The sequence below is a fragment of the Ammodytes marinus genome, assembly GCF_949987685.1.
Source record: "Ammodytes marinus genome assembly, chromosome: 2".
In the NCBI taxonomy this organism is placed as follows: Eukaryota; Metazoa; Chordata; class Actinopteri; order Uranoscopiformes; family Ammodytidae; genus Ammodytes; species Ammodytes marinus.
Genome location: NC_137231.1, coordinates 18524614 through 18550258, shown reverse-complemented (window position 1 = coordinate 18550258; position 25645 = coordinate 18524614). Strand labels below are relative to the sequence as shown.

Sequence of the window (25645 nt, the reverse complement as noted above, 5' to 3'; positions counted from 1 at the left end):
TGTAATTTATCTATTTATTTAATTTTAATTTTTAATTTTACTCTGAAACAGGATGTTGGGGTCGGACAAAACATTAGGAGGTCACTGACAATTATAGGCTTAGTTGTCGATCCCGCTTTTCGTCCATCATCCAAATAACAGCGGAAGTGAAAGGAGTCCCGTGATGGGAAGGGTTGGCCAGCTGGAAGGATATCTCCAAATCTATGATCCCATTTTATTCAAATTTTACAAGATGCACAAAAAACAGTAGTCAAAAAAAGTTAACACTTTTTCACGTTTTAGTCACTTTTTTAATCTCAGTTGCTTTAAAAGCTCTCCATTCAGTTTTACTATAGAAATAAACATGTTGCTATGGTAACCTGGTTTAATATTCATGCACATTATGTGTCTGTTTCATGTATCTCATAAACTTAATGAACATCTTCCAGCCACTCAGAACCAGAAAGCTCTGCATTACAGTTGTTGAAATTTAACAACACAGACAACTGACACAGACTGATCAGGTCGAAGTGTGGCTGGAATGCATTGCACTTATACTGTACAGTTAACTAAATGTATGCATAAATTACCTCTGCCTGTCTGTCACACATACATACAAGCATGCAGACAAAAGTCAGACACGCTGGTCTCCTTTCGGTCCGCTGTCACAGGTTGTTCCCTGGTGTTTTACTACTGTCCAGTCCCTCCTGAGCCGCTGTCAGTGAGCCCCTCAAGGCAGGGGGGGCCAGGCAGCGTGGCGACAGGGCCCTGAGGCTCCAGTGCACACTGCCTCACACAGCCGAGCGGCACACACAGGGCTGGACCACTGAGCAGCTGGCACAGGACCGTGGGGATGGCTCCTCCCTTGGGGCAATAGCAAGAGGGAGAATGACACAAAGACAGACAGGGAGAGACAATGCAATGTCGAGAATATCAAATTCACTGACAGCTACCGCTTCAAACATCAAGACAGCCTCCCTCAAAGTTATACAGGCTGGTGTAAGTCCAGGGACCTTTTGAAGGGGGCTATTTTTATGCCATGTGGTCTGATGTGAACTGTTAAAAGGACCAGGATGCACAGGAAGTGTATAGTGAGTAGTATAGGTTATGAGCTGAGTTTGTGTTTGGTCACCTTTGCTCTGCTTCAACCAGTGTTAGCTGTTGTGGCTTGAACCCTGACACCAGGAGCAGGCCCCGGTTTGTTTTCTTTGGGAGAACCTGCAGAGGGGGCTAGTCGGAAACAGAGAGCGGTAGGGAGATGTTTTGACAGGAAATGGGAATGGACTGCTAATGGGCTAATGTGGAGGAACAGCAGGGGGATTTTTAGAGTGGGTGGGTTGCAGAGAGGATTGGGGGTGAGGGGGGGGAGGCGGAATTAGAAGTTTTAAGTTGCAGCTCAATGGCACTCTGAAAGGCCACGCTATCCCGTTGTAGCCGGGGCAGACCCTACCATTTGACTGGCCACTAATAAGGTTCACCTTTGGTTGAGCAGTGTGGAGATTAAGTAGGGGTACTCAGGGGATCAGAAAGAGGCAGATTAGTGTGATTTAGGGGTACTCCAGATCATATACAAGTGAGTGGCATGCGGCAATGTGTGATGAGTGTGATATTGGATTTTTTTTGTCTGTAGAGGTTTATTTTTCCATGTGAAATTCCTGCATGTGCTATTTATTTTGTAACGGGATCTTGTATCGGTGTAATCAGGATCTCATGTGTGTGTGTGGGCGGGTGGTGGAGTCAGAGGCCAGTTAGCAGTGGTATTTAGGAACAAGGGCCTGTTTTCTTTGGCAAATGTTGCTGCTGTGGGTGGAGCAGTGTATGTGTGAGAGAGAGAGAGAGAGAGTTTGTGTGTGTGTGTGTGTGTGTGTGTGTGTGTGTGTGTGTGTGTGTGATCGGCCATCCTCCTCTGTTAGGAGTCTTACATTTCACTAATGATTTAACAATGCCCCCTGGTGCTGGGCCGGCCCTGCTAGCCACCTTGTTTGTTTGTTTGTCTGTTTATCTGGAATCTGGATGGTGGATTTTTCACCTAGGAGTTAAGATTTCTTCACCTTTTTAAAACAATTCCGAACACTAATATTTACACATCTGCGATATTTCTAACAAACAATTTGATCAAGTATCTCTATTGGCCAGTGCTCATGAGGCAATACTAATTCCTCCTGTGGGACATGGAAAAAAGTAACCTGGCAAAGTTATTTCATACAATATTTACATTCTACATTCTTCACCATGCTAATAAAGTTCAGGATATACTGAATTGCAGTATATAAAGTTAAAGCGAAGCAGAAATCCTCTCTGGTACTTTTGTGTTTTTTGGCTGGCAGCTGAATCTCTAACGCAACAAGCAAAGGCAGGAACGGTCATTTACCAATTGCAATGTTAGTATAAACTTTTAGATGCATGCATACGTGTGTGTCAGTGTGTGTGTGTGTGTGTGTGTGTGTGTGTGTGTGTGTGTGTGTGTGTGTGTGTGTGTGTGTGTGTGTGTGTAATGGTCCTGATGAATCTGTCAGGGCCGAGGGCAGGGGGTGATGTGACTGCTGACAGGCTCCCAGCAGGCCTGCTGAGAGCCCCCAACAGCCTGTGTGCCCTCCCTCCAGCCTCCCCACCACCCGGCTCCCCTTCTCCTCTCCCAGTCCTCGGCTCCACACATTTGTTGTGTATTAGCCACGGACAGTAAATTACAGCACCCTGGACCTCTGAGTGATTCCATTCCCATCTCTTCACACGTTCCTCCTCTCCCCATGCAGCACCATTACTCGGCTCACCTTCTTTTCCGCGTCTTCTCCCTCCGTTTTCTCTCATTTTGATCTGTATCCCTCCCTCCCTCCTGTCTGTCATATTCGTCCCGGCTCTTCGACTCCCTCAACCCTGTCAGAATTCTCTCCCTTCTCTGTCTTTCTCTCACTTTATGTTAGACTTCTCGTCTTCCGTTCTTCTATTGTGTCACGCTACACAGCGCTCCCTCCCAAACACATCTCCTCCACTCCCCCTTTACTTTTTCTTGCAAGCTGGTCCCTGTTGTCTACTAGGCTTCACAGGTTTCTCAGTTGCTTCCCTCTCTCTCTCTCCCTCTTTCGTCCTTCTTCGTTCACCCTCCCCCTTCCTTCTCTCCCTTTCTGGAAACAGATGTTGTTTGTCAGATCTTATCATTACTGGCTAATTAAGAAGACATCTCTTCTCCTTCTGTTGTTGCTTCTCTTTCCTCTCCTCTCCTCTCCCTCTCAGTGGCATCCATCCCTGATTCATTGTTCTTCCCTGAGAAAATGTTCAGAGCCAGCTTTGATATACCATGTTATTGGTTAATCTGATTAGTGGCTGATTGATTGAAAGGGTATTGACAAAGGCAAAATTGGTGTTGGTGTATTAGAGATGACCCTCTGGTATGTTTGAAATCTATTCAGCTGTAGAAGGGTCCTCCGTGTCTCCATTTGACAGTTGAATCCTCGTCCCTCAGGACGCTCCAAGCTTGCTGGGAGAGGTGAGGCCACTGATGGGACTTCTATTCCCTGTCCTGGTTGTGAATTCATGTTTTCCAGACTCTGAATATCTATCCATATCCATCTATTTGGCAGGCTGACCGCCGTCCCATGTGGCCAAGCTTTGTATGCAATCTATGCTTTTGGCTTAGCTTGTGAGCCTGAAACATTCATTTGTTTTAAAATAGTCGAAATGCACATTTAGCAGCTAAAGCGAGAGGGCTATGCAGTAAAACACTTGAGCACCCAGGAGGAACCTCGTTGAAACACTTGAGTGCCTCTTGTGTACCCTTCCCATCATTCCACTTTCCTCATCTCGGCCCCCTTCTCCTCTCAACTCCGTCGTGCCTGCCTCACTTTTGTGGTGGCAAGCCCAAAGGTTTTACAGCGTTACCAAGCTCTATAAATCAGCACTAGTGGTTTAAATGTTTGGCTTTGTCACAGTTCTCAAGTTTAGAGGCGGGGTGGGCTGGGGCCGAGGTTGCAGGGGTGAAGCCAGCCTGGGAGGCAACAGAGAAGAGGCCAAGAGGGGCACAGCCAGTCCACCAGGCACATGTCTAAAGAGTCGCCTTCCCCCATGTGCTTGCTGTCCGACTGAGACTGTACCTGGAGTCGATTTACTTACTGATTTGTTTACCATTGATTAATGAGGGGATTTTATCAATTTTAGCCTTCATCAATACTGTAGTTTTTTCAACATTAGGTATTCTGTATACCAACCTGAAGTTAGCTCAAGCTTAGCTACAACATGACAATGCCTCTTACACATTTATCATAAATTACAATCTCATAATACAATTTATAATATAAACTTTAAAGCACCATTTAGGCTGCATAAATAGGAATTTTGCATTTGATTTTTTTAATGAATTTTTCTGAAAAAGAAACCCACTCACTCTTCTACTCATGCTTGAGTGAGATCTTAAATGCAGAATCATTACTTGGAATGACATATTTTTAGATCGTCATATTGGTACTTTTACTTGAGTAATAGATCTGAATACTTCCTCCAAGACTTTATTTCACTTGGCTGGTTTGAAGTACATGTTCACATACAGGCTACCGATGTTGCTGTTAGGTTAATGTTGTGACCAGTCACTTTAATGGGAAGATGTGGATTGAGGTGTCAGCTGTAACAAACTTGTGAAAAGCAAAATAAACTATAGCTGTTTTATTGATGACATGATGCCTACCATGGAGTCGGTTTGGCTGTGTGACTTTTGCTAGGGAAAGGCGAGCAGAGCTGATGCCACAGATATCTCTGTATGTTTTAGGAGGAGGGAGGGGGGTTGGCCCGGGAGGTTGGTGTGAAAGGTCCTGTGGTGGTATGCGACAGAGGGGGTATCAGTTCGTGGAGGGTTTTCTGTGCCCCATTAGCAGTGTCAAAGGTCATGTGCCCCGGGTGTTAACCCTGGTGACCAGTCTAGCTTCCAGTCTGCCAGGGGACCTGGGTCCAGGGGTATTTATTACTAACCTCCCCTCACCCCCCATCCTCCCCAAACCTCCCCACTCCATCCCCCAAACACAGCTCTCCCCATGGAGGAAAACAAAACACATCCATCCCTCCCCCCTAGCTGTTCCTCGGCCCGGGTACATGTACTAATTGGATGCATATCCATACACAGATGCATGACGACCCATCTGTAGATTTGTTCCTTAACGTGAAATGTTCTTAGGTCAACACTGGCTTATCCAAATCCTTGCACATAGCCATGGGCTGTTTTTGGCCCATTATTTCAATTTTTTATTCGAAATCCGCTAGCACATAAACATGTGAATTTTGACATTTGCTATTGAGGCATAATTTTTGCTAATGTGTTTAATTTTTGCATGATTAATTGTGCACATATGGATTCTTGTGAGTAGGTATTTGTCTCTGCTATTTCTCTGTGAACTAATGCGTGAATGTGTGTGTGGTTTGTACAGCCAGTGTGTGACAGATGCACGCATACGTGCGTGCATCTGGGCCTGCTGTATGAGTTAGGGCTCTCAGTGTGTGAGTGTGGCAGGGGAAGGCCCTCAGCATGTCAGTATGTTTTAATGCTTCACATCTGGTTTCCTAATTTTCCTCCCTCCCTGCCTGCCCTCCCCTCCACTGCGATGTCAGGACATTGTTTTGTTTTTTCAGGGTGGGTAGGGGGGAGTGATGGAGAGGATGTCTGATGAGTGATGGTCCTGAATACAGGACACTAGCATTCTTCCTCTTTTCCTCTGTCTTTGCTGCTCCTCTTGCATATTTCTCTTCCTTTATTGCTCCGTCTCTTCCTATTTCCAGAAACCTTTAGCTACTGAGCATTATGAAAGGGGTCAGAGTTAGGTGTATGACAAGGAGCAGCATTTTTCCATCTCCACCTCTCTGTGCTAGTTTACTCTTCTTTGCTTCCTATGTCTGAGCAGGGGGGGGGGGGGGTCCACGTCTGCTGATAAAAAATAAATAAAATCTCCACCTCCATTCTCCCTTCCATATTGTTTGCATACAAGCATTTAGGTGCCAGCTTTGGTGCAGTGACCCAAACTTGGAAGGCCAAAGTCAAACCAAAGAAAGATGAGCGGACAACTAACTAAAACTCTGCTTTAAAGCCTTTTTGCATCACATGCTTCAAGAGCCGCTGCTACCAGTAAACCTTCGTTTACAATGAGCACAGAGGGCGATGTGTTTTATGTCTATGTGAAGAGGCCGTTTATGTCAACAGTGATTAGGTCTGATGAATGCCTATGAACATTTTTGTTAGGGGTGCTGTGCAGCTTAGGTGCTCGTTTCTTGATTAAGGCCATATGTAAAGCATGGTGTGTAACACTTATGTGTAGCAGATGCCCAGATGGTCTGAGAAACTGAGGGTCAGCACGAAATAGTGAAATATTTCACAAAAAGGACATTTCTGCTATTGATTTTAGTGTCAGGACTGGACGGGATGATCGTTAAACCATTTTTTTTATTTATTTTTTAGCGAGGCAAGTGGTCACCTTTAGGACGGCTGCTTCAAGCTGCGCTGCCTGTGTTTAGTCTTGGGAACTAAAGCAGATGCAGACAAAAGGGATTGGAGGCCTTGGCGGAGATGCAGAAGTGATGACAGAAAAGACTCCCTGTGGAGCCACAGTAGAAAAGTGATCCCAAGGTTTAAGACTTGGGTCTATGTTTTGTTTGTGTTTCCTGTTTTAAGTGTGTCTGTGGAGGGTAGATGCTGTGGAAGATAAAACTTGCTTTCCTTTTACCAGTCACAATAAACTCTGTGAGATTCAATTATTTTTCAACTTTGTCATCAATGTGGAACAACAGCAATCATTAGGAGCTTGATCTTATCAAGTTTTGGTGTCATATTCATTAGGGATCTAATGCCACAGGAAGATGTAATTTAATTTAAAACAAAATAATTTATCATCACGGACATATAGGGGAGAACGGGGGAATCTGAGGCATCGGGTAATGTGAGCCACCCCCTGTATCTAGGCAACGGAAAACATTTGTGGTCATGTGAGATATATGTTTTCAAGACCCTCTCATTTCCCCATGGCCCTGAAAGAGAGGACCTCATTGTGCTATGGTAAACATGTTTTTTTCACCAAAATAGGTATTTTGCATGTAAAAGTAAATTTTCTTGCTGTCAACTTAATCAACTGTTGTGCCAAAGCAAATGTATTCACGAAGAAAAACTTCTATCATACGTGTTGATGAACTACCAACATATGAAACCATGTGATGCTGATAACTGAAGATTAGCCTGAAATGCTAAGAGAGGTAGTTTTTTCTCAAATTGTGGTGGTGGGGGAAAGTGAGCCAAATGCTGTGGGGGAAAGTGAGCCACTGTCTCACTTTCCCCCACCATGAGGCACAAGTTAAGTTTAGTCTTAAACATATTTTATTGTAATATTACATAACATATGTTTTATTTTAAAGTCATACACATTGTAGAAAAGCCATCATGCCAAGGAAATACACCAGGAAGACGACCTGGGGCAACCACACGGAAAGAGCACCTTCTCATCGTTCCCTGTAACCTTCAGGGTTGGAATGTAGAGTAGGCCTAGTTGTAGAGTATGACAGGCTGATGTTATAATTCAGTTGGGTCTTCTCCTGTGTTCTGAGTCCCAGGCTGTTCTCGCTGGTTCTGATTTTCCTATGCTTTGACCCCCAGACACTAGCTGGCTCTAAGGGTCCTGTGTTCTGACCCCCAGACTGTGATCTAATCTAACTGGTTATATATATCATTTGAATCTTATTAAAACCTTTTGAATTATAATATGTTGTATTTGATTTTGTTCAGAGCTACTTTCAAGTGTTAAGAAAATTTGCTTTGCTTAATTGACCAAACCCCATCATTCTTTTACTAGTCCGACATTAGTTCTGGAATGTGTGGCTAGCTTTCAGGATTCTTACTGTTACAATATGTGTTGTTATGGTAGTTTCAGAGTGCAAAAAGTAAGTGGATCAGTTTACCCCACAGCTGGGGTAAAGTGAGGCACATGACAACTTTTTTTAAAACAATCATATTTTCACTGCCCTTTGTCTTGAAAAAATTCTGCTAATGCCCATCTCTAGGAAACATCCTGAATTAATGGGAAATGTGTAAATTTGAGTGATAAATCATTTTAGCTCCCTTAGAGGGGAGCAAATGTAAAAAGTGGCTCAGATTACCCCGTTCTCCCCTACAGTATAATAGTTAACAAGTTATGACTTACTTCATTAGCTTTATTTGCACTGTGTTACTCATTCATAGCTGTTTTAAACTAATAGAATAACCATTTTACACCTGCTTTTATGGACTACACGTATTCTGTGAGTGTAAAGAACAAAGCACACATTAAATACAAACAGTGGAGCTTTGAAAAAAGCCTTTCTCTGCAATTTCCCTGTGACATGAAGTTCACCTCCAATTCTTTGCATGTTCTCCTCATCTCTTCCCTCTGGATGGGGAGGTGTGTGGGTGTATTACATATTACATACCAAAACAAAAACAAACAACAGCAATATTAAACTTTTGCAACCACAATAGAGAAGGGGGATAAAACACAGAGGGTCCTCGACTTCTTATTAATTATGCAAGATTAGTCTAATTATAATTCAGCAAATGAATGTGTGGCAGAAGGTGCGAGGCGACGGGGCTGGGAGATTTGCATGTTAAGTGGGCAGGGGGAAGCGGCTAATGCATGCTAATATATGCGTCAATGTCTCGCTTTAATTTCAGCATTTGCAGCTGTGTGCGTCCGAACTGAGGGGGGTGAAAAGTTGACTCAATGGGTTTTTGGGAGGGGGGCAAAGGTGGGGGGTGTCGGTGTATTAGAGTGTGCATGCATGCATGTGAATGTTTGCCTATGTGTGTGTGAGGCATCTGGTGTCATACAAACAGGGAATGATGAGAAGAAGTCAACAAACAAGGTCAAGAACCTTCAGAAAGTGCACAAAGCATGAGATGGATGTAGACAACCTCTCAATTAGGGTTGCGACTTTAGTATTTGAGGCTATCACCAAAAGTTTTATCATGTCAGTCAGTCAAATGAATGATGACTGCTGGTTAGATGAACATTAAGTGGCCAACAAGCAAGGGGCAGGGAAGCTTTCGTGGCTATACCAGCCAGACAATGGACACAGTTATTAAAACCAAAAATAAGATCCCTGTGTTGACTTACCTCCTTGTAAATGGAAGCTAAAGCCTTTAAAAATCAGCCATAATGTAAGAATAATGGCCCATGCATAAAACATACATATAGCATGACCCTCAACGGAGGCAGTAAAATGAAACAGAACACTTTTGATTATGCTCCCTTTAGTCAGGAGACAAAGTATGTAACTAACTTGTGCAATGTAAATACAGATGATTTTACATGATGTAAAACTAATACTGTCATGGTGTCCAACAGGCGGTGGTAAGGAAGAATGACAAAGTCAAACACTAATGAGCAAAGAAGTGAAAGAAGGAAGTGGAAGAGGTGCATATGTGCCCTTTTACATGTTTCCACCCAAATCTGAGGTCTCGCACAGCTCTGAGGTTGGAGGTTCGACCTCTCGCTGATAAATTACAACCACCCTCTGCCAACAACAATATTGATTGTCCTCCGACGAAAAAGCTAAAATCAAGAAATATTGGCCGCACCGTTGGATTCGAGGGCTAGTTTCAAGCCAGATCCTGTTCGCAAGGGAGGAAGTTGGAGCGAGTGATGGAAGAATAGCGAGTGAGAAGCTGACAGAACGAGGGAGAGATTAGTATTCGATGGGAGGGTTCAGGGCTATGGGGCCAATATGAAGTTGCTCTCCAAACAACCGCTCTACATTAAGATGACTTATATTTGCAGAGAACACAGTGTGGGTGGGATCGGAGCTAAACATGTCGCCCAAAACCGCTGCCTCCCTCTGCAGCATTTTTCTTCTTCACTGTTGTTGTTTGTTTAATTGGAACATTAATGGATGGCTTTTTAATAGGCAAGTCAGAGATGTGTTCTCTGTGAAGTGGACATCTGGGCTGAGGGCTATATGTAGGCTACGCCAATTTCCATAATCTTATTACAACGCCATGTCACTCCCATGCTCGTTTTTATTTTCCTTTTGTTTTAAAGCACACGTTCTGCCTAATATCTCTTCACCGAGAAATTTGTGTGGATCTTCTCGGTCTCGAATGCACCTGCCCTCATTCTATACTTTCCTGCATTTTCACCTCACCAAGTCTCTCTCCTTGCCTGCTGTATTTCAGTGATGGAATGTGTTCTTGTTGTTGCCTGCTCTCTTTCCCAGCACAGTCTTTGCCGCTCAGCATGGGGACTTTGGGATTGCGGCAGAGCTGCGTTGCCATGGCAGCGGGCTGTGTTGCCGAACTGTGTACACCTGGGATTTGGAGTCTCTCTCCGTATAGTCTCCCTCTCTCTCCTATTTATTCCACCTTTCTCTCAGGTTCTCTTTGGTGTAGCCGAGGCTATCAGCACCCCTATATCTCTCTCTCTCTCTCCTTCCCTCGGTCTCCACAGCCTATCACCCTCAAAAGTAGTCTCACATACGTAATGAGACACTTGAAAACAAAATTCATGTCCATACCAGCGCCTGTGCTTCTATCACTACCTTCCTCTTTCCATCTCCTCATTTCACTTTCTCTGTAGTTGTCTACTTCGTTCGCTCTCCATTCCCATGTGGGGGTTCAAATACGGTAGTGCGGGATACCACGGTCCCCTGAGTCCCCTGGTATACATCACTGTCTCCAGTTTACTTTGAAACACAGCAGCACTTTTCACTGGACTGTGCTTCAAATTATCATACCTTGATTTAAAGTGTAATAACATTGACTTTAATACGAAGCTAAACAGCTGGGATTGATGTCAGAGCTGTAATCATACAGACGTGCGCACACACACGAACCATCCACAAGACCTGTCCCTGAGAAATAATGAATCTGTCCTTCGACTGTTGGTGTGTCGTTGTGTAACAAATATAATCGCATACACGCGATTCTTTCATGTTATTCCTTAGTTGGCCATGTACAAACATGTGTCCTCTCATTTACCTTTGCAGGTTCTTCTTGAAGTTTTTCCTGAAGTGTAACCAGAATTGTCTGAAGACGGCAGGAAACCCGAGGGACATGAGGAGATTTCAGGTACGAAAACAGGAAAGAAAATAATATGCATCTGTGAGAGCAGAAAGAGGGAAGGTGATGACATGTGGGACTAAATATTGGAACAAATAAAAATGTACAAGCCATGCAAAACTAACCCCCTCCATGCAGCCTCCACTCCTAATAGAACAATTGAATAATTAATGGGATGTCCGGTCTGTTCTAAATCGAGTTTATGTCACAAACTCTCACACAGTGATGCTCTAGAAAAGACATAGAGGAGGGAGTAAGAGGTGAAAGTTAAAAATCAATAAGGAGTCAGGGATGGAGAGACAAACCTAAGGAGTGTTGGATATATATGTATGTGGGAGATTTGGATGCAGGAAATAGGTTGAGGTGTTTCAGGAAGTTGTCAAGAATTGAGTGATTGGCTCCAGATGGAGGAGGTCATGCTCCGTGACCCAGGAAGTGGTCACAGGGGACACTACCGCCTCACTTCCTCTGCCGTCTTTCAGCACCAGCGGCCCCCGTCTGGCATTTTTCCTCTCCCAGCACACCCCTCTGTCCCTTCCCCTTCTTTTCGGGGCTCCCTCTGTCTTCCACCGTGTTTGCTTTAACTCCTGCGACGTGACACATGCTGAGAAGTTATGAGCACGCAGGCACTCCCAGACTCTCATCTCTGGGTTAAAAGGTGATCAGAGCTGGACAGGAGTCTGCGGGCTTGATCGATAATTTACAGTTATTTTCCTTTAGGTTCCCCTCCCTTTCCACCACCTATAGCACATATGCTTTTTCTCCTTTTTCTTCCTTATGTTCCCCCCCACCAACGAAAATTACTCCCATGTGTTTATTTCTCAGGGAGTGTGCAAGGGCTTAGCGATCAGCTTTTGCTAGAAATGCACAAAACTATTTACGGTTTACTATTTGATTGAAAAGGAAAGCATTTTTCTCACTGACCCGTTCCCTCTAACTGCCATTAACAATTTCAGAAATTATATTGCAATTAACACTCGTAAATATCCAAAGAAAAAAAAAAATACAAGGATCCTCTCATTAATTATATGCGTGTCATTCATGCGAGACAGATGTGGGAAGGGACACACACATGCTGCGGCCAGAAAATCAAATTAGGGACACGATATATCATCCACTACTTTAACAGCCGGCTAAAATGGGGGATTTGGTCCATATGTTTGGAGTCAATGAAGGTTTAGGAGGAGACAACTATGAGCCTGCTGCATGTTGTATGAATCAAAAAGTTAGGCAAGAGGCACTGGAGAGGCCATATGGAGACCTGATGGGGGAGTGGAGAAGGTGTCATTACTACAACGCAGATATATTATAAAGATCCCAGGGACGTCACATTACCTTTTGAGAAATATTACTCTCACCTGCAAGCTGAAACAAATTGTCGCCGAGGGATTTTGCTGTGGTAACCAGAGAGTGTGGCTTGCGGCGTGTTGTCTAAGTCATCCACGTACGCTCATGTATCTTCCTCTTGGCTCTTTTTCTCCCTTTCTTTCAGGTGGTCTTGTCAAGCACGGTGAGTGTGGACGGCCACGTCCTTGCAGTGTCTGACAACATGTTCGTCCACAACAACTCAAAACACGGCCGGAGAGCCCGCAGGCTGGAGCCAGGCGAGTCTGTGGAGAATTCCATGGAATATGGTGAGAAGCTGAGGTTACATCAATACAATGTGACAAACCATCTAGCTTTTTTAAAATGTTGTATTACATTCCAACTTGGAGTGCATACTGATCCGAGGAACAAACTGTATCAGCAGGTTGTCTAATGTCCATTTTGACTCACCATAATATATCAAACATACCTACTGAGTGGTGCTACTGAGGTCTTTACCTGAACTAATGAATACAACTGACTTTGTTGATTAACATTTCATCAGTGTTGGGAAAGTTCTTTTTCTACGTGAACTAGTTCAAAGTTCAGTTCACACCCTTTAAAATGAACTAGTTCAGTTCATAGTTCATAATTAAAAATTATGAACTAAGTTCACAGTTCAAAAATTAACTAGTTCATAGTTCTTTTTTCTTTAAATATGTTGCTGCAGGCTATTATTTTTCTAAATAATTGCCACATACCATATAGAACCACAGACAGAAATTATTTCAATAACATTCAGTCCACACTAGAAACCAGCTGCAGCTTTTCCCCTACAGTATATTCTCAAAAACATGAGGAAAAAGTTGCTGTTTGAATGGTCTTTTTAATGAAGAATTATTCAAACTAAAACGGTTAAGGTGCAAAAGTTTTTCCATTTTTATAATTATCCAAACCTGGAAACAATTCACATGAAATGTCATTCAAATAAAGCAACACTGGAAAAATATACCAGGCAGGTTCTACAAACAAATTACAACTTAAAATAGTAAAACCCTCAATGAGACCATTCTAAACTGCAGTATAGGGCCTACTGTTAACAACAAAGTCCAGAAGATGTGTTGACATAATTATTAACACAAACGCAATTGGAGGTAGGTAACAATCATACGAAGGAGAGGTAGAGCCTGAGGCTAGGTCCATGGCCTGAGTAAGTGCTGCTGCATTAATTTGTTTTTGTTTTTTTCCGCGGTGTTTCGCATTTTGATGACGCAGCGGCGTTGAGACGCTGTGGTGGCATGTGTTGCCAGATTGGGTGTTTTTCAGCTACATATTAAGGGCTATTTACGCTGTCTTTTAGCGGGGGTTTTCTATGGAAATCTGGCATTGGATGAACGATTGAACGACTGTAAGAGCGCCGTTCACAAACGCCAGAATGAGCGCGTTCGCAAAAACGTTCATGAGGCAGAAATACATACGTTCAGTTCACGTTCGCCCCCAATATGAACGAGTTCATGAACGATCGTTCATTGAACGCGTTCAGGCACAACACTGCATTTCATTCATTGTACAAACACAATATATGATGGTCTGTTTACAGTAATGTTATGAGCCAGTATGAAGTTGTTCATTATTTATGCTTCAATAATTGTAGTCCAATAGTAAAACTAATCAAAGGCAATTGACTTTTATTTGACCAAGTATTTTTTTTACACAGTTTATACTTTATATACAGGCTCCGAACACATTCCACCACTATGCCCTTGAGCTTTTTTTCTGTTGTGTTTGATTGCATTCAGGCCATGTGACTTATAGAGCTACTTTTCATATGGATCACCCTGTTATTCATGCAGTTTGTTGTAGGGCCCGACCGATATATCGGCCAGCCGATTTAATCGGCCGATTATAGCACATCTCCGAAAAATCGGCATCGGCAAAATGGCCGCCGTTTTTTTGCCGTTTTTTTTTTTTTTCAGCAATCATGTTGAGTGAGATGCATTGCTGCCCCGGAGGTAGCCTTATAGCATATTAACAGCAGCAGCAGGTGTGTTGTAATACATTGGATTAATTCACACTTGACAGTTCCCCCTGACACCAATAGCAGAGTCATTGGTCTACTCTTGACTGTTAATAGTAGTTGATATTACTATAGTTATTATATAGAATTTATATAGTGCTTTATTGGAGATCATTCAAAGACATATTTGTAACACTTTTTTTTTTTTTTAGATAATGCATATTTCAATAAATAAAAAGTTCCTGTACACCTATTGACAGTAACAAGTATTTATATATATTTAAGGGTTCAAAAAAGTATTTTTTTTTCAATATATATTTATGGGATTAAAAAATAATAATAATCGTCCGATTTAATCGTTATCGTAATTTTTCTCAGAAAATAATCGGCATCGGCATCGGCATCCAAAAATCCATATCGGTCGGGCCCTAAACTTGTGATAATCCTATTTAAAAGCCACATGGAGAAATAAATAATGTTAGCTTTTTACTTAGCTCTTTAGTTTTGGCATGAACAGTGCTTCATGATCGAATAAATCTAAACCAAAGAGCACTCTCAACACATTCATAAAGCACTGCTCCGTCCGTTCTTCTTTCGTTTGCTGTACAGCCTGCATTGAAACCCTTGGACTAACTCTTGCTTGTCTCTCCTATGCAGCCACTCCGTGTATCAAAGCCATCAGCCCCAGTGAGGGCTGGACCACCGGTGGGGCCATGGTTATCGTCATTGGGGAGAACTTCTTTGACGGGCTGCAGGTGGTGTTTGGCAGCATGCTGGTGTGGAGTGAGGTAGGAATCCTCTCCAAAACGTCTCACTAATGATGGTGCAGTCCGAAGCATACTTTGAAATGATATATATAGCATGTGGCTTGTCTCGTTATTTAGATGATTAATGGGCGGTCTACACAAATTAATCCTTCAGCGGTATTCAGCGTGAGCCTAAATATTTATAATACATGAGGGAAATAATGGTGGGGCTGTTTTGTGACTTGATTTCTGCCCTGTTCCTCAGCTGATCACACCGCACGCTATCCGTGTCCAGACGCCTCCCCGACACATCCCTGGGGTCGTGGAGGTCACACTGTCTTATAAATCTAAGCAATTCTGCAAGGGAGCGCCTGGGCGCTTCATCTACACAGGTATACAGAAAACTTCCCAAGAGTTTTTAAACATGACACTTTAATGAACTTCAACTCATATTTGATTATTATTTGACTATTTATTTCAGCCCTAAATGAGCCAACTATAGACTATGGTTTCCAGCGCCTCCAAAAAGTCGTTCCTCGACATCCCGGTGACCCAGACAAACTAGCCAAGGTAAGCCACAGCCAAATTTAATGACTTATGATTGTTCATGAGGATTTTTTAACGGAGCTGTGCATGCTACATTTATATTAAAATGTTGATTTAATAAATTGTGTGCTTTGTAGGAGATACTCCTGAAAAGAGCGGCAGACCTCGTGGAGGCACTGTACGGAAACCCACACAGCAATCAGGTACACAGCAGCAGCTTTGGCACAAAATTCCAAACTCTTAAGAATGACATATCAGTGTACACAGAACATGCAGCATGTTTTAGCCCATTACATATTAATTGTGTATACTCTACATTACTGCTGACCATTCTACAAAGCAAACCATTAGTAAATAAACTGAATTCCTACTTTCGAGGCAGCCACTGGCTTTCCATTCATTTCACTAATTAACTGAGATTCATAACCTGTTTGAGATAAAGTCGGTAATCAATGAGCAAGTAAAACGTTAGAGGGCTTTATTTTTTAGTCAAATTATTATTGCATGATAATACAGCCTCAGAGCAGATATATATATTTTTTTTACGTATCAGGAAGTTTAAAAAACTGCCACAAAGCAGGGTAGAGTAAGTTGACACAGTTGACATACAGTACACTCACATTTGGTGATATTTTCTTTAATGCAGACCTGTTAACTGTCAGGCTACACATACAGTATGTGAAATGATGACAAAGGTAACACCTAGGCAGACTAAAAAGTGCATCACCTAGCCTCTTTCTGTACTGTATGTGTGACACTGCGAGCCATTGATCATTTCTGTGTTACTATATCTCCTGCAGGACATGCTGCTAAAACGTGCGGCCGACATCGCCGAGGCACTCTACAGTGTTCCCCGTCCTCACAGCCAGCTGCAGGCGCTGCCCAGCTCACCGGCCCACGGCAGTGTTATGGGCCTGGGCTCCTATCCCTCTCAGTTAGGCGTCAGCATTGGGGATCATGGACAGAGCCAAGGTGAGCAAAACGACACATGAACAATTCGCTACGCTGTGAAAAAGGATTTGTTGACTCAGTCTTGTCATATTGTTGCTTTGACCGAGTCAAGTTTGCCAAAATAAAGTGTCACATCTACTACAAATAATCTGAAATAAAAAGGATAATTTAGGAGAACTATAAAAGATGTTGGGTGAATTTAGAGTATCATGTTTTTACAACTGCGAATCAAGTTGGCTCAGTATGAAATACTAATTATTTGCAACTTATATCACCAATTCTACAAATTTCTCTAGTTTAATACAAAGCTTCTATAAATATTAGGAGTTGACTAATTAAACCATTTTGCCGATTATCGGTATCAACGTTTTATTTGACAGATAACTGTTAAGTTAATTCATTTAAATGTGCACTATTTTGGCACTTACAGCTCTGTTTCTCTTCTTCTGCTATTCATTCATGTCCCGCCCACAAAATGATCTTATTGACATGGTGTTATAAGACTAATACCAAATCAACACACTGAAGCTACTTAATATCCCGCCCACAACACTATGAAATTGGCTTGACTCATTTTTCTCTGTTAATTGAATGGATTCTTGTAAGTTTTGTTTTGTGTATGTCTTTCTCCAAGTTGAAGTTGTTGTTACTCGGTTTACTTTGTTGTAACGGCCAATGAGTTTATTCAGCATGATGACACTTGTCCAGCAGACTTAAACCCCAAATCCCTTTTTACAGTGTACCTACATATTTTGCAAGTAATGAAGCTCAGAACTGAACCAACTGTTTCAATCTTTCTTTCCAGGTTACATTCGAAATTCCAGCAGTTTGTCTCCAAGGGGTTACCCGTCGGCCTCCACTCCTCAGCATTCAAGCTACGGTGGTGGCGGAGGGATGACCGGAGGCTATGGCACAGTTCCCATGACCAGCCTAGGAGTGCCTGGCTCTCCTGGTTTCAGCAGTGCATCCCCCACAGGCTCCTCTTACGGTAAGAACATGATTGTCTTAACCTCACATTTCCCAGTCCGTTGTGATATATTCAGACTTGAGACTGACTGTTGCTCTCTCTCTCTCTCCCACAGTAATGCCCTCCAGTCCCACTATACCAGGAAGCTCCAGCTCTTCGTCGTCTCTATTGCCTTTCTCCTCCTTCCCGTCTGCTGCTAAACAGAAGAGTGCTTTTGCTCCCGTCCTCAGGCCCCAGGGCTCTCCCTCCCCTGCCTGTCCCGCCTCAGGGGGGAACAGCTTCAGAGGTAGCCATCCGACTCACTATCTGACCCCCCTGTCTGAACTCACGAATGCAGTCTAACCCCTCCTTATACTAACCACTCCAAAGCCTTGACTGAACAAGACAGAAACAAGTTGCTGGATGTACAATAATGCAAGACCTGATTGATTAGAATCATAGATTTTGTATATTTTTTTCTCTCCAGCGATGACGGGCCTGGTTGTTCACCAGATGTAGCAAAGCACCCACCCAAATCTACCCCAGACCACTGCTTCACTTAGCCCCTCTTTTGGCAGTAAGAGGGCAGGGAGAATGGAAAATTGATCACTAGCGACCATGTATAACTTCCCTTCCTGAGCCCACCCTCGGCATTTCTTAGTCCTTTTTTTCATCCTGGTGGATGAATGGGACGGGGGTTTGAAAATGTCCAAAGACCAGCCATCTACTCCAGAGGCAGAGCACATTACTTACGCCCACAGCTACAGACAGACAATGCTCCTTCGCTAACAGCACCAGACTGGACCATATACCGCTGTTTGTGTCATGAAGCATCTGCAATTTGAAAGGAAACAAAAGGAACATTTAACCACAGGCTTCAAAATCATCTGTATTTACCTCTGGCCTACTATCACATGCAGTACCTGGCCCAAACCTTGGCCAGAGACGTACAGGCGCGTTGTGAGAGCACTGAGTGTTGTCGAATCACAGACAACTCTGATATAATGTTGCAGCTCTTAGAAGTGGGGTGCAGTTTGTCTGCATATGGACACCTTAAATGGCATGTGTGTACACTGTCTGTGTGTTAGCGAAAGCTTTTTTTGTAGTAGACTTTTTGAAGACAATTTACATTCCAGAAAATAGACCCTTTATTTTTTGTTCTGATTGCAATGGTTTTACAAAGGAGAACTCTTTGTCTCAAGGGTTATTACTAAAGGAATTCAAATATTGATTTATTTAAGAACAAGCAATTTAACTTATTATAGTTAGTTTAGGGAATAATATAAACATGTTTTTATAATGTGGTCCTTTTCCAACTGTCACTGAAATGAAGTTATTTCAACAATTGCTAATTAATTTGCTTAATGATCAGATGGAATTGATTTCTGAGTGTAGAAGATAAACTCTGAAACAACCCCAGTTTTCAGATTCTTGCACAGCAAATCTCATTGTACGTCCACATCTAAAGAAGGTTATTGTCCTTGTATAAAGGAAAAATGTTAGTTAGCCTTATCCTTTTTAATTTCACTTATGATGCATGCCTTGTCACACCAGTGCCCTGATATTATTTCAATCCACATTGCAACTTTGAATTGATAGGACTATAACTTACTGATTTTACTATTTCATTTAAAATGTCTCAACCCGGTACAGGTCTCTAGCCACTATGCAGTACGGTAAATGAAAGCACAAACTGCTCAATAGAAAATAATGGGCGCATTAGGTGTTCATTAACCCATGTCATGTTGTTTTCTTACTCACTGATTTTTGTCAGCACAACACAAACTTCATTCTCAGGATGTGAAAACACGGAGGAAGTAGATGACATTTGCAAATTTCTTTTTAGAGTTTGGTTTATTTTATTTATTTAAAGATTATTAGCAATTAAATATAATGTTTTTTGAAGCCATCTTTCTTTGAAACGGTACAAAAAATGGTGAAAAGTGATTTGTATATCTCAAGGTGTAATTATATTTTGTGCTCCAAATAAAAACAAACGAGAAAATGATGCCTGACTTGTTTTTATTCTTACATAGATATAAATCATGATTTGTCTTGATGTTTTTTTCTATCCGCTTTACATGAGTTACACGTTAAGTACTTTCACACACACGTTACTATCTGACAATTTGGTGGGTATTAAGATTTCCTACGAGGCTCGAAGTCTCAAGGCTTTTTCTGGATCCATTTTTGACTGCGCCCATCACCTGGGTGTGCTCGTGCAGCTTGCAACACTGTTTTGTATACATAGCTGATGAGCCACAGCATCTTAATTGTGATGCGAGCGTTAAAGACTGAGTAGAGCATGTCAAGTTAAACAACAACAACAACCCCCCTCCATCTCTCTCCTCTTCAATAAGCCTCCTTTTCTCTGAGGACCCAGCCTCTAGGGGCCCGAGTGAGAACCACATGAGTCTCCCTCCAGCGTGGCCTCCTCCTCTCCGTCTCTTTCTCTCTCTTTAAACACACACATGCACACACACACACACGCCTATGGCATATGCCTCACTAAGTCTTTGTTTGGTACTGCTTCATCCTGTCTTTTTTCTTCTCTCTCTTGCTCCCCTGCATTGGTCCTTCTCTACTAATGTAATTAGCACTGGTAAAGAAGGGCAGTTAATTACCCACTCTATTTTGATCGGGTAATTAATGTTATGCCAGGAAACAGCAATTGTTCCATTACCATAGCGCTCAAAGCAGTGAGGGGGGCAGGTTAGCACCCAGTGGATGTGTGTGTGTGTTTTTGTGTGCATGTGTGCGTGCTTGCATGTGTGTGTGTGTGTGTGTGTGTGTGTGTGTGTGTGTGTGTGTGTGTGCGTTTGTGTGTGTATGTGTGTTTGTGTGCATGCGTGCATGTGTGTGTGTGTGTGTGTGTGTGTGTGTGTGTGTGTGTGTGTGTGTGTGTGTGTGTGTGTGTGTGTGTGCGCATGTGATACATATATGGACAAACAGAGCATCAACAACTCTCGGTGACAGTGAGAGACAAGTGGATTTCAAAGTGCTGTTGTCACTGTCTAGGATCTGACCTCAGCGGCAAGTCACTGTTTCTCCCTGTGCTGTCTTTGTCACCATCAAGTGGCACTTGTCAAAGTAGCTCAGGCTGCTGCCTCATCTTTCTCTCTCCCTCTCATCTCTCTCTCTCTCCCTCTCTCTCTCTCTCTCTCTCTCTCTCTCTCTCTCGCTCTCTCTTTTGATATGTTGTTAATTTGACAAGTTAAAGTCAGCTTTGTTGCCGGCAGCTCAGCATTCATCTTGCCTAGTGCTCCTTCTGCCCAATGGTGCAAGAGCCATATGCTTCCCTTCCACATGACTGTTTTGTTTGTTGTTGTAGCTGCGGCGGCGCCATTTACCATCTTCTGATCACAGTTTGAATAAAGACAGGATAAGATGCCACCTGCCAACGAGTCGTTCCACATCACACTGTATGCACAGCTTCAAAAGAGCATCTCGGTGCTGGGTAAAAGCCATGTCATCTCTCATTATTGCACTGCAAAAGTACTGATAAGCTTTCATGTTTAAGTTACCATATTGTCATCCTAACAATACACGGAGCATATAGAACAAAACACACCCTTTCCCTTTTGCCTCTCAAGGGATGTGTTTGTGTTTATATACCCAATTAGCCCTCTGGCCACAGCATGGCCATGCATTAGGCTGACATTAGCCCCGGGTGTATATAACGTCTGTGTGTGTGTGTGTGTGTGTGTGTGTGTGTGTGTGTGTGTGTGTGTGTGTGTGTGTGTGTGTGTGTGTGTGTGTGTGTGCGCGTGTGTGTGTGTGTGTGTAAAATACAGTGCACCCCTTCCTCATTTGAGGCCTAATTTCAGGGGTGTGCATGCCTTATTAGGCAGACTGAGGCAGAGCTTGTCAGGGGTGGCCCACTGTTTTGTCAAATAGATTGGTAGATTGGATTCCACACACCCAGCCGGTGTCCGTTGCCTTTGGCCCGTCAGTGAAACCTGCATTGTTGCCCATTAGACCACTGGACCCCGATTCCTTTTTCCAAAATGAATCCCCCACCCTTTCTGCCATTCCCCTGGGTGTCAGTAGAGTGGGGTGGCAGATGGGAGAGACACAGAGCTGCCCCATGAGACCCCACCCCCCCCCCCACCCCGCCCCACCAAAGAAAAAAGAAAATACACACACATGTAAACACTAGGTGCACACACTCTCAGACGTGCACGCACATATATAAGCACAACACACACACACACACACACACACGCACGCACGCACGCACGCACGCACGCACACACACACACACACACACACACACACACACACACACACACACACACACACACACACACACACACACACACACACACACACTCATTCAGCAGCAGCAACACATCCATAGCTCCCCTGCCCCCAGACACAAACCTCATCTGTCAGCCTGCTGCTTTTGTCCGGACCAGGAGTATGTTCTGTGAACACAGAGTGACGTCTCTGTCCCTGCCTCTCAATCTGTGCTCTGTGTACTTGTCTATTTGTGTGTATGTGAGAGTGAGAGCGACAGAACTGCACAGTATAACAGCTGTGGTGAGACGTGTATCTAGAATGATGCCTCCCAGATAAATAACTTTAAAAAAAGTAATTCAGCATGTTCCTCCTTTGACACTCACGTCCTCTGTCTGATGTTGGGTCGGAAATGTTGTCAAACCATATAACAAAGGTTCATAATGTTAAATTCTTCATATTTCAAGTAGATTTCTATCATGTAGATTTTACGTGCAATAATATAGATAGTTGAAGATGTTGCATGTCCCTGATCATTACTGGTTTTATTTCTACATGCATTTACAAACATTTAAATCCAACAAACCACTAACAGCAATATAACACATTATGCACTTAGGTACATTTGTTTGTTAGTGTTGGTAGACATGCTAGTGAATTGTAGAGTTATAAAATCAGTGTTTGTTTGTGGGGGCCACCCATTTTGTTTACATTGCATCACAGACTGTGCCTGTAGCTAATTAGCTAGGTAAGCTGTCCATGCATTCGTTAACTGTGGCCTGTTGTGCAAACATGTGTAAAGTAAAGACAATCTGTAGCACTCAATTGTTGATTTGTACTTTAGAATTGAGCTCACCATCTCCTTTGGTTTCACAATTTAATTATTATCTACCTATGCCTTGTTAGTAAATTTGACAAACACCAGGTTCTTCCTTATTAAATATGCAGGCCATATGTTTAATATACTGTAGAATAGATCTTAAGGGAAGAATTTTCTTGTTACGATCGTTCGCCTCCTCTAGGTATAATATTGACAATTAGCCAGATTAGAGGAGTTTGGATGTAATTTGGGGAAAAGGCACATATTGGCTGTTTGTGCGAGCGTTGGAGTGAGGTGAGAAGGCCCCACACTGGTGATTAATTACAGGCAGGCCGCGTGACAGAGGTGGGAGCTCTCCCGGTGCTGTCTGCAGACGACACGGAGGGAAACCCAGCCTGGCTAATTGACCCGGCTTCTGTAAGGCCATCCATCAACCGTGGCCCGAGTGGCCCCGTAAGAAACGCATTATTCAGAGGTAAGTTAGTTAACCAAACTAGCGTCAGCCATTAATTAATGGTATTAGCTCCTCTCCTGTCTGCCTCTGCGAGCCACTGCGTCGAGAAATGTGCGCTTCGCCAAATGAAATTAGCAGGCAGCTTATCCAAAGCCGAGCTTGAGGAAAGTTTGATGTGTGTGTGTGTGTTTCACAGTCGCTTTTTCACAATCGTTTTGATTTATATGTTCATGATCCAAACCTCTTTGGCCACTAAGTGCTACAATGTGGTAGAAAAAAAACTTTCCTACATTTGCTATTATTTCTGTTTACATAACCTGTTCACTTCACACTGTGTGGAAACCCTCAGTCTCTTTGGTTTGGATTTATTTTCTCTCTTTTGCAAACCTGTATGACTCAGTTGGAGAGACTGGTATGACAGTGTCAAGATCAGCGGTTAGAGTGGCGGCTGTTGTGGCCCGCAGGTCTCTGCTCTTAAGGTCTTCTGGTCAGAGCTACTTGCTGTAGTTTGGTCTGGCTTTGCGAGACTAGGTCAGAGCCCACATGTGCTTTCACTTGACTTTTCCCCACAAAACATCCCACCACAAGAGAAGACGTATATCAGAGTCAGCAAGCAGCGAGGACGTTTTTGGTGCAAGCAGCAGACATGATTTTTCTCATCACCAGAAGGTGACTTGACATACTGGATCTCGCCAAATATCTGACCTCCACCCTTCTTGCATGTGTTGCAAAGGCAGAGAGTAATGGCAACTGGGGCAGATCTAGTTGACACAGATGACCCTTTGCAAAGAAGTGTTAGCTCTGTGTTTGCTCCTGTGTGAGTGTGTGTGTGTGTGTGTGTGTGTGTGTGTGTGTGTGTGTGTGTGTATTCATGAGAAGTTGCATCTGTGTTGCTGCTCTAAACAGATGTGTGCTGTTTAAAAAAACAGATAATAATTTGGGACTATAATGGCAACTTTTCTAGTTGATTTTCAAATGTCAGAAGGTGCAGCAGCGCAGTTCAGGATTCTCTTGATGCAAACTGTAGCTCCTGTGTGTGTGTGTGTGAGCCAGCCCCATAGCGCCACCTACCTGCTAAAATACACAGCTTCATGTTTCATTTACCCCTTATCTCCAGTGATCTTTGCTAAAGTGAAGTAATTTCCCCTTTACGAAGCAACGGATGTACAGCATCTCTTTAATTACAGTATTTTATTCATCAGGATCTGTTGCCAGCAGCTTCATTCGTGTTCATGTGTCAACTCCTCTCCCATCGAGGCATTCCAAAGGTAACAACACTGTGACAACAACCATAAACAACCCTTTAGTATGTCTCACAGTTTTCTGTATACCAGCATGCATAAATATGCAGAGGGGTGTCTAATCAAATAAATCCATTCATTAGAAGAGCTGCTGGTATTTCTGCTTTTGCATTAATTACATAGTCATTACCATATCAATTAGAGAAATCAGAGATCATGTAATTAAGGTTTAACCAAAAGCACCTGCTGCCTCTGAGCTGTGTTGCTGTTTGTGTGTGTGTGTGTGCGTGTGTGTGTGTGTGTGTGTGTGTGTGTGTGTGTGTGTGTGTGTGTGTGTGTGTGTGTGTGTGTGTGTGTGTGTGTGTGTGTGTGTGTGTGTGTGTGTGTGTGTGTGTGTGTGTGTGTGTGTGTGTGTGTGTGTGTGTGTGTGTGTGTGTGTGTGTGTGTGTGTGTGTGTGTGTGTGTGTGTGAGTGAGTGAGCGTGCTTCAGTCCTAATCTAATCTCTGGCCTTTGACTGGACTCCCCCTCATCAATCCCGAGCTGTCGGAATTTGGCTTGTTATTATTTTTTGTGTGGGTTGTTTTTGTTTATAGGGGTGGGTGGCGGCAGTGTTTGGTGGGGGCGTCATGCTAAATGTTGTCATGGCAATCAAATTGATTGGCAGGGACGCCTGATTAGAAGGGAAGAATAGGGGACAGGTGGGAGTAGGCGTGCTGTACATCTAAAGGAACAGATTGGGACAAAGTGAGGACTCGCCGGGTGTCGGAGAGGGGAGGCACTGGCTCTGGTTGGACCTTGTAAGAGATAAACAGTAATTACTCTAACGGTCGACAGAGGTCTCAGGGTATGAAACAATATTGCCAGATGTTCTTGTGTTTTTTCTTTAATATAACTGAACTGAATGGAATATTTCGTAATCAGAAATGATGTTGCAGTGACGGATCAACGCCAAGATGTTCCAGAGGCATGGTGGCTCTGAGTGTTTGTTATGTTGGTTAGCCACCTGTGAGTAAAGGATGGATAAAGCGGAGAGGAGGATGAAAATTATATTTTAATGAAGGGGTAAGAGGAAGCCGTGTGTAAAGAGTCATGGGAAGAAAAATACACAGAGAAGAGTCAAGGCAGGAGAGGAGATGAGAATTGAGAGGAGGGAGGAGCAAGGGGAAGGGAATGGGACTCTGGGGGACTGACACCAGCCTCCTCCTCCCCTGCACTTCCTGTTCCATTTCCTTTCTTCTCTCAATGCTCCCTTCTCTCGCCTTTCACTCTTCTCATCTTACCTTTTTCCTTCATTGGGGGTCAACTCTACACCTAATAGCACACAGCAACGTCAGGGCCTGGTCTATTTACCCT

The 25645-nt window shown here is 43.2% G+C and overlaps 1 protein-coding gene across 3 annotated transcripts in view; it reads left to right on the top strand.

Moving 5' to 3' along the window:
* ebf2 (EBF transcription factor 2) overlaps positions 1-18056 on the top strand; it is a gene marked incomplete at both ends in the record, with an annotated part of 30363 nt that extends 12307 nt beyond the window's left edge. For 2 of the 3 annotated variants that reach the window (XM_080040500.1, XM_080040499.1), the window contains 10 exons: positions 10954-11035; positions 12519-12660; positions 15006-15136; positions 15360-15486; positions 15576-15664; positions 15778-15843; positions 16441-16612; positions 17397-17579; positions 17674-17844; positions 18025-18056. In XM_080040500.1, coding sequence (XP_079896626.1) covers positions 10954-11035; positions 12519-12660; positions 15006-15136; positions 15360-15486; positions 15576-15664; positions 15778-15843; positions 16441-16612; positions 17397-17579; positions 17674-17844; positions 18025-18056 — 1195 coding nt within the window. Of the gene's footprint in view, positions 1-10953; positions 11036-12518; positions 12661-15005; positions 15137-15359; positions 15487-15575; positions 15665-15777; positions 15844-16440; positions 16613-17396; positions 17580-17673; positions 17901-18024 lie in introns of those variants that run through there. The other variant, XM_080040498.1, reaches the window with a different exon arrangement.
* Between the last annotated feature and the right edge of the window lie 7589 nt (positions 18057-25645).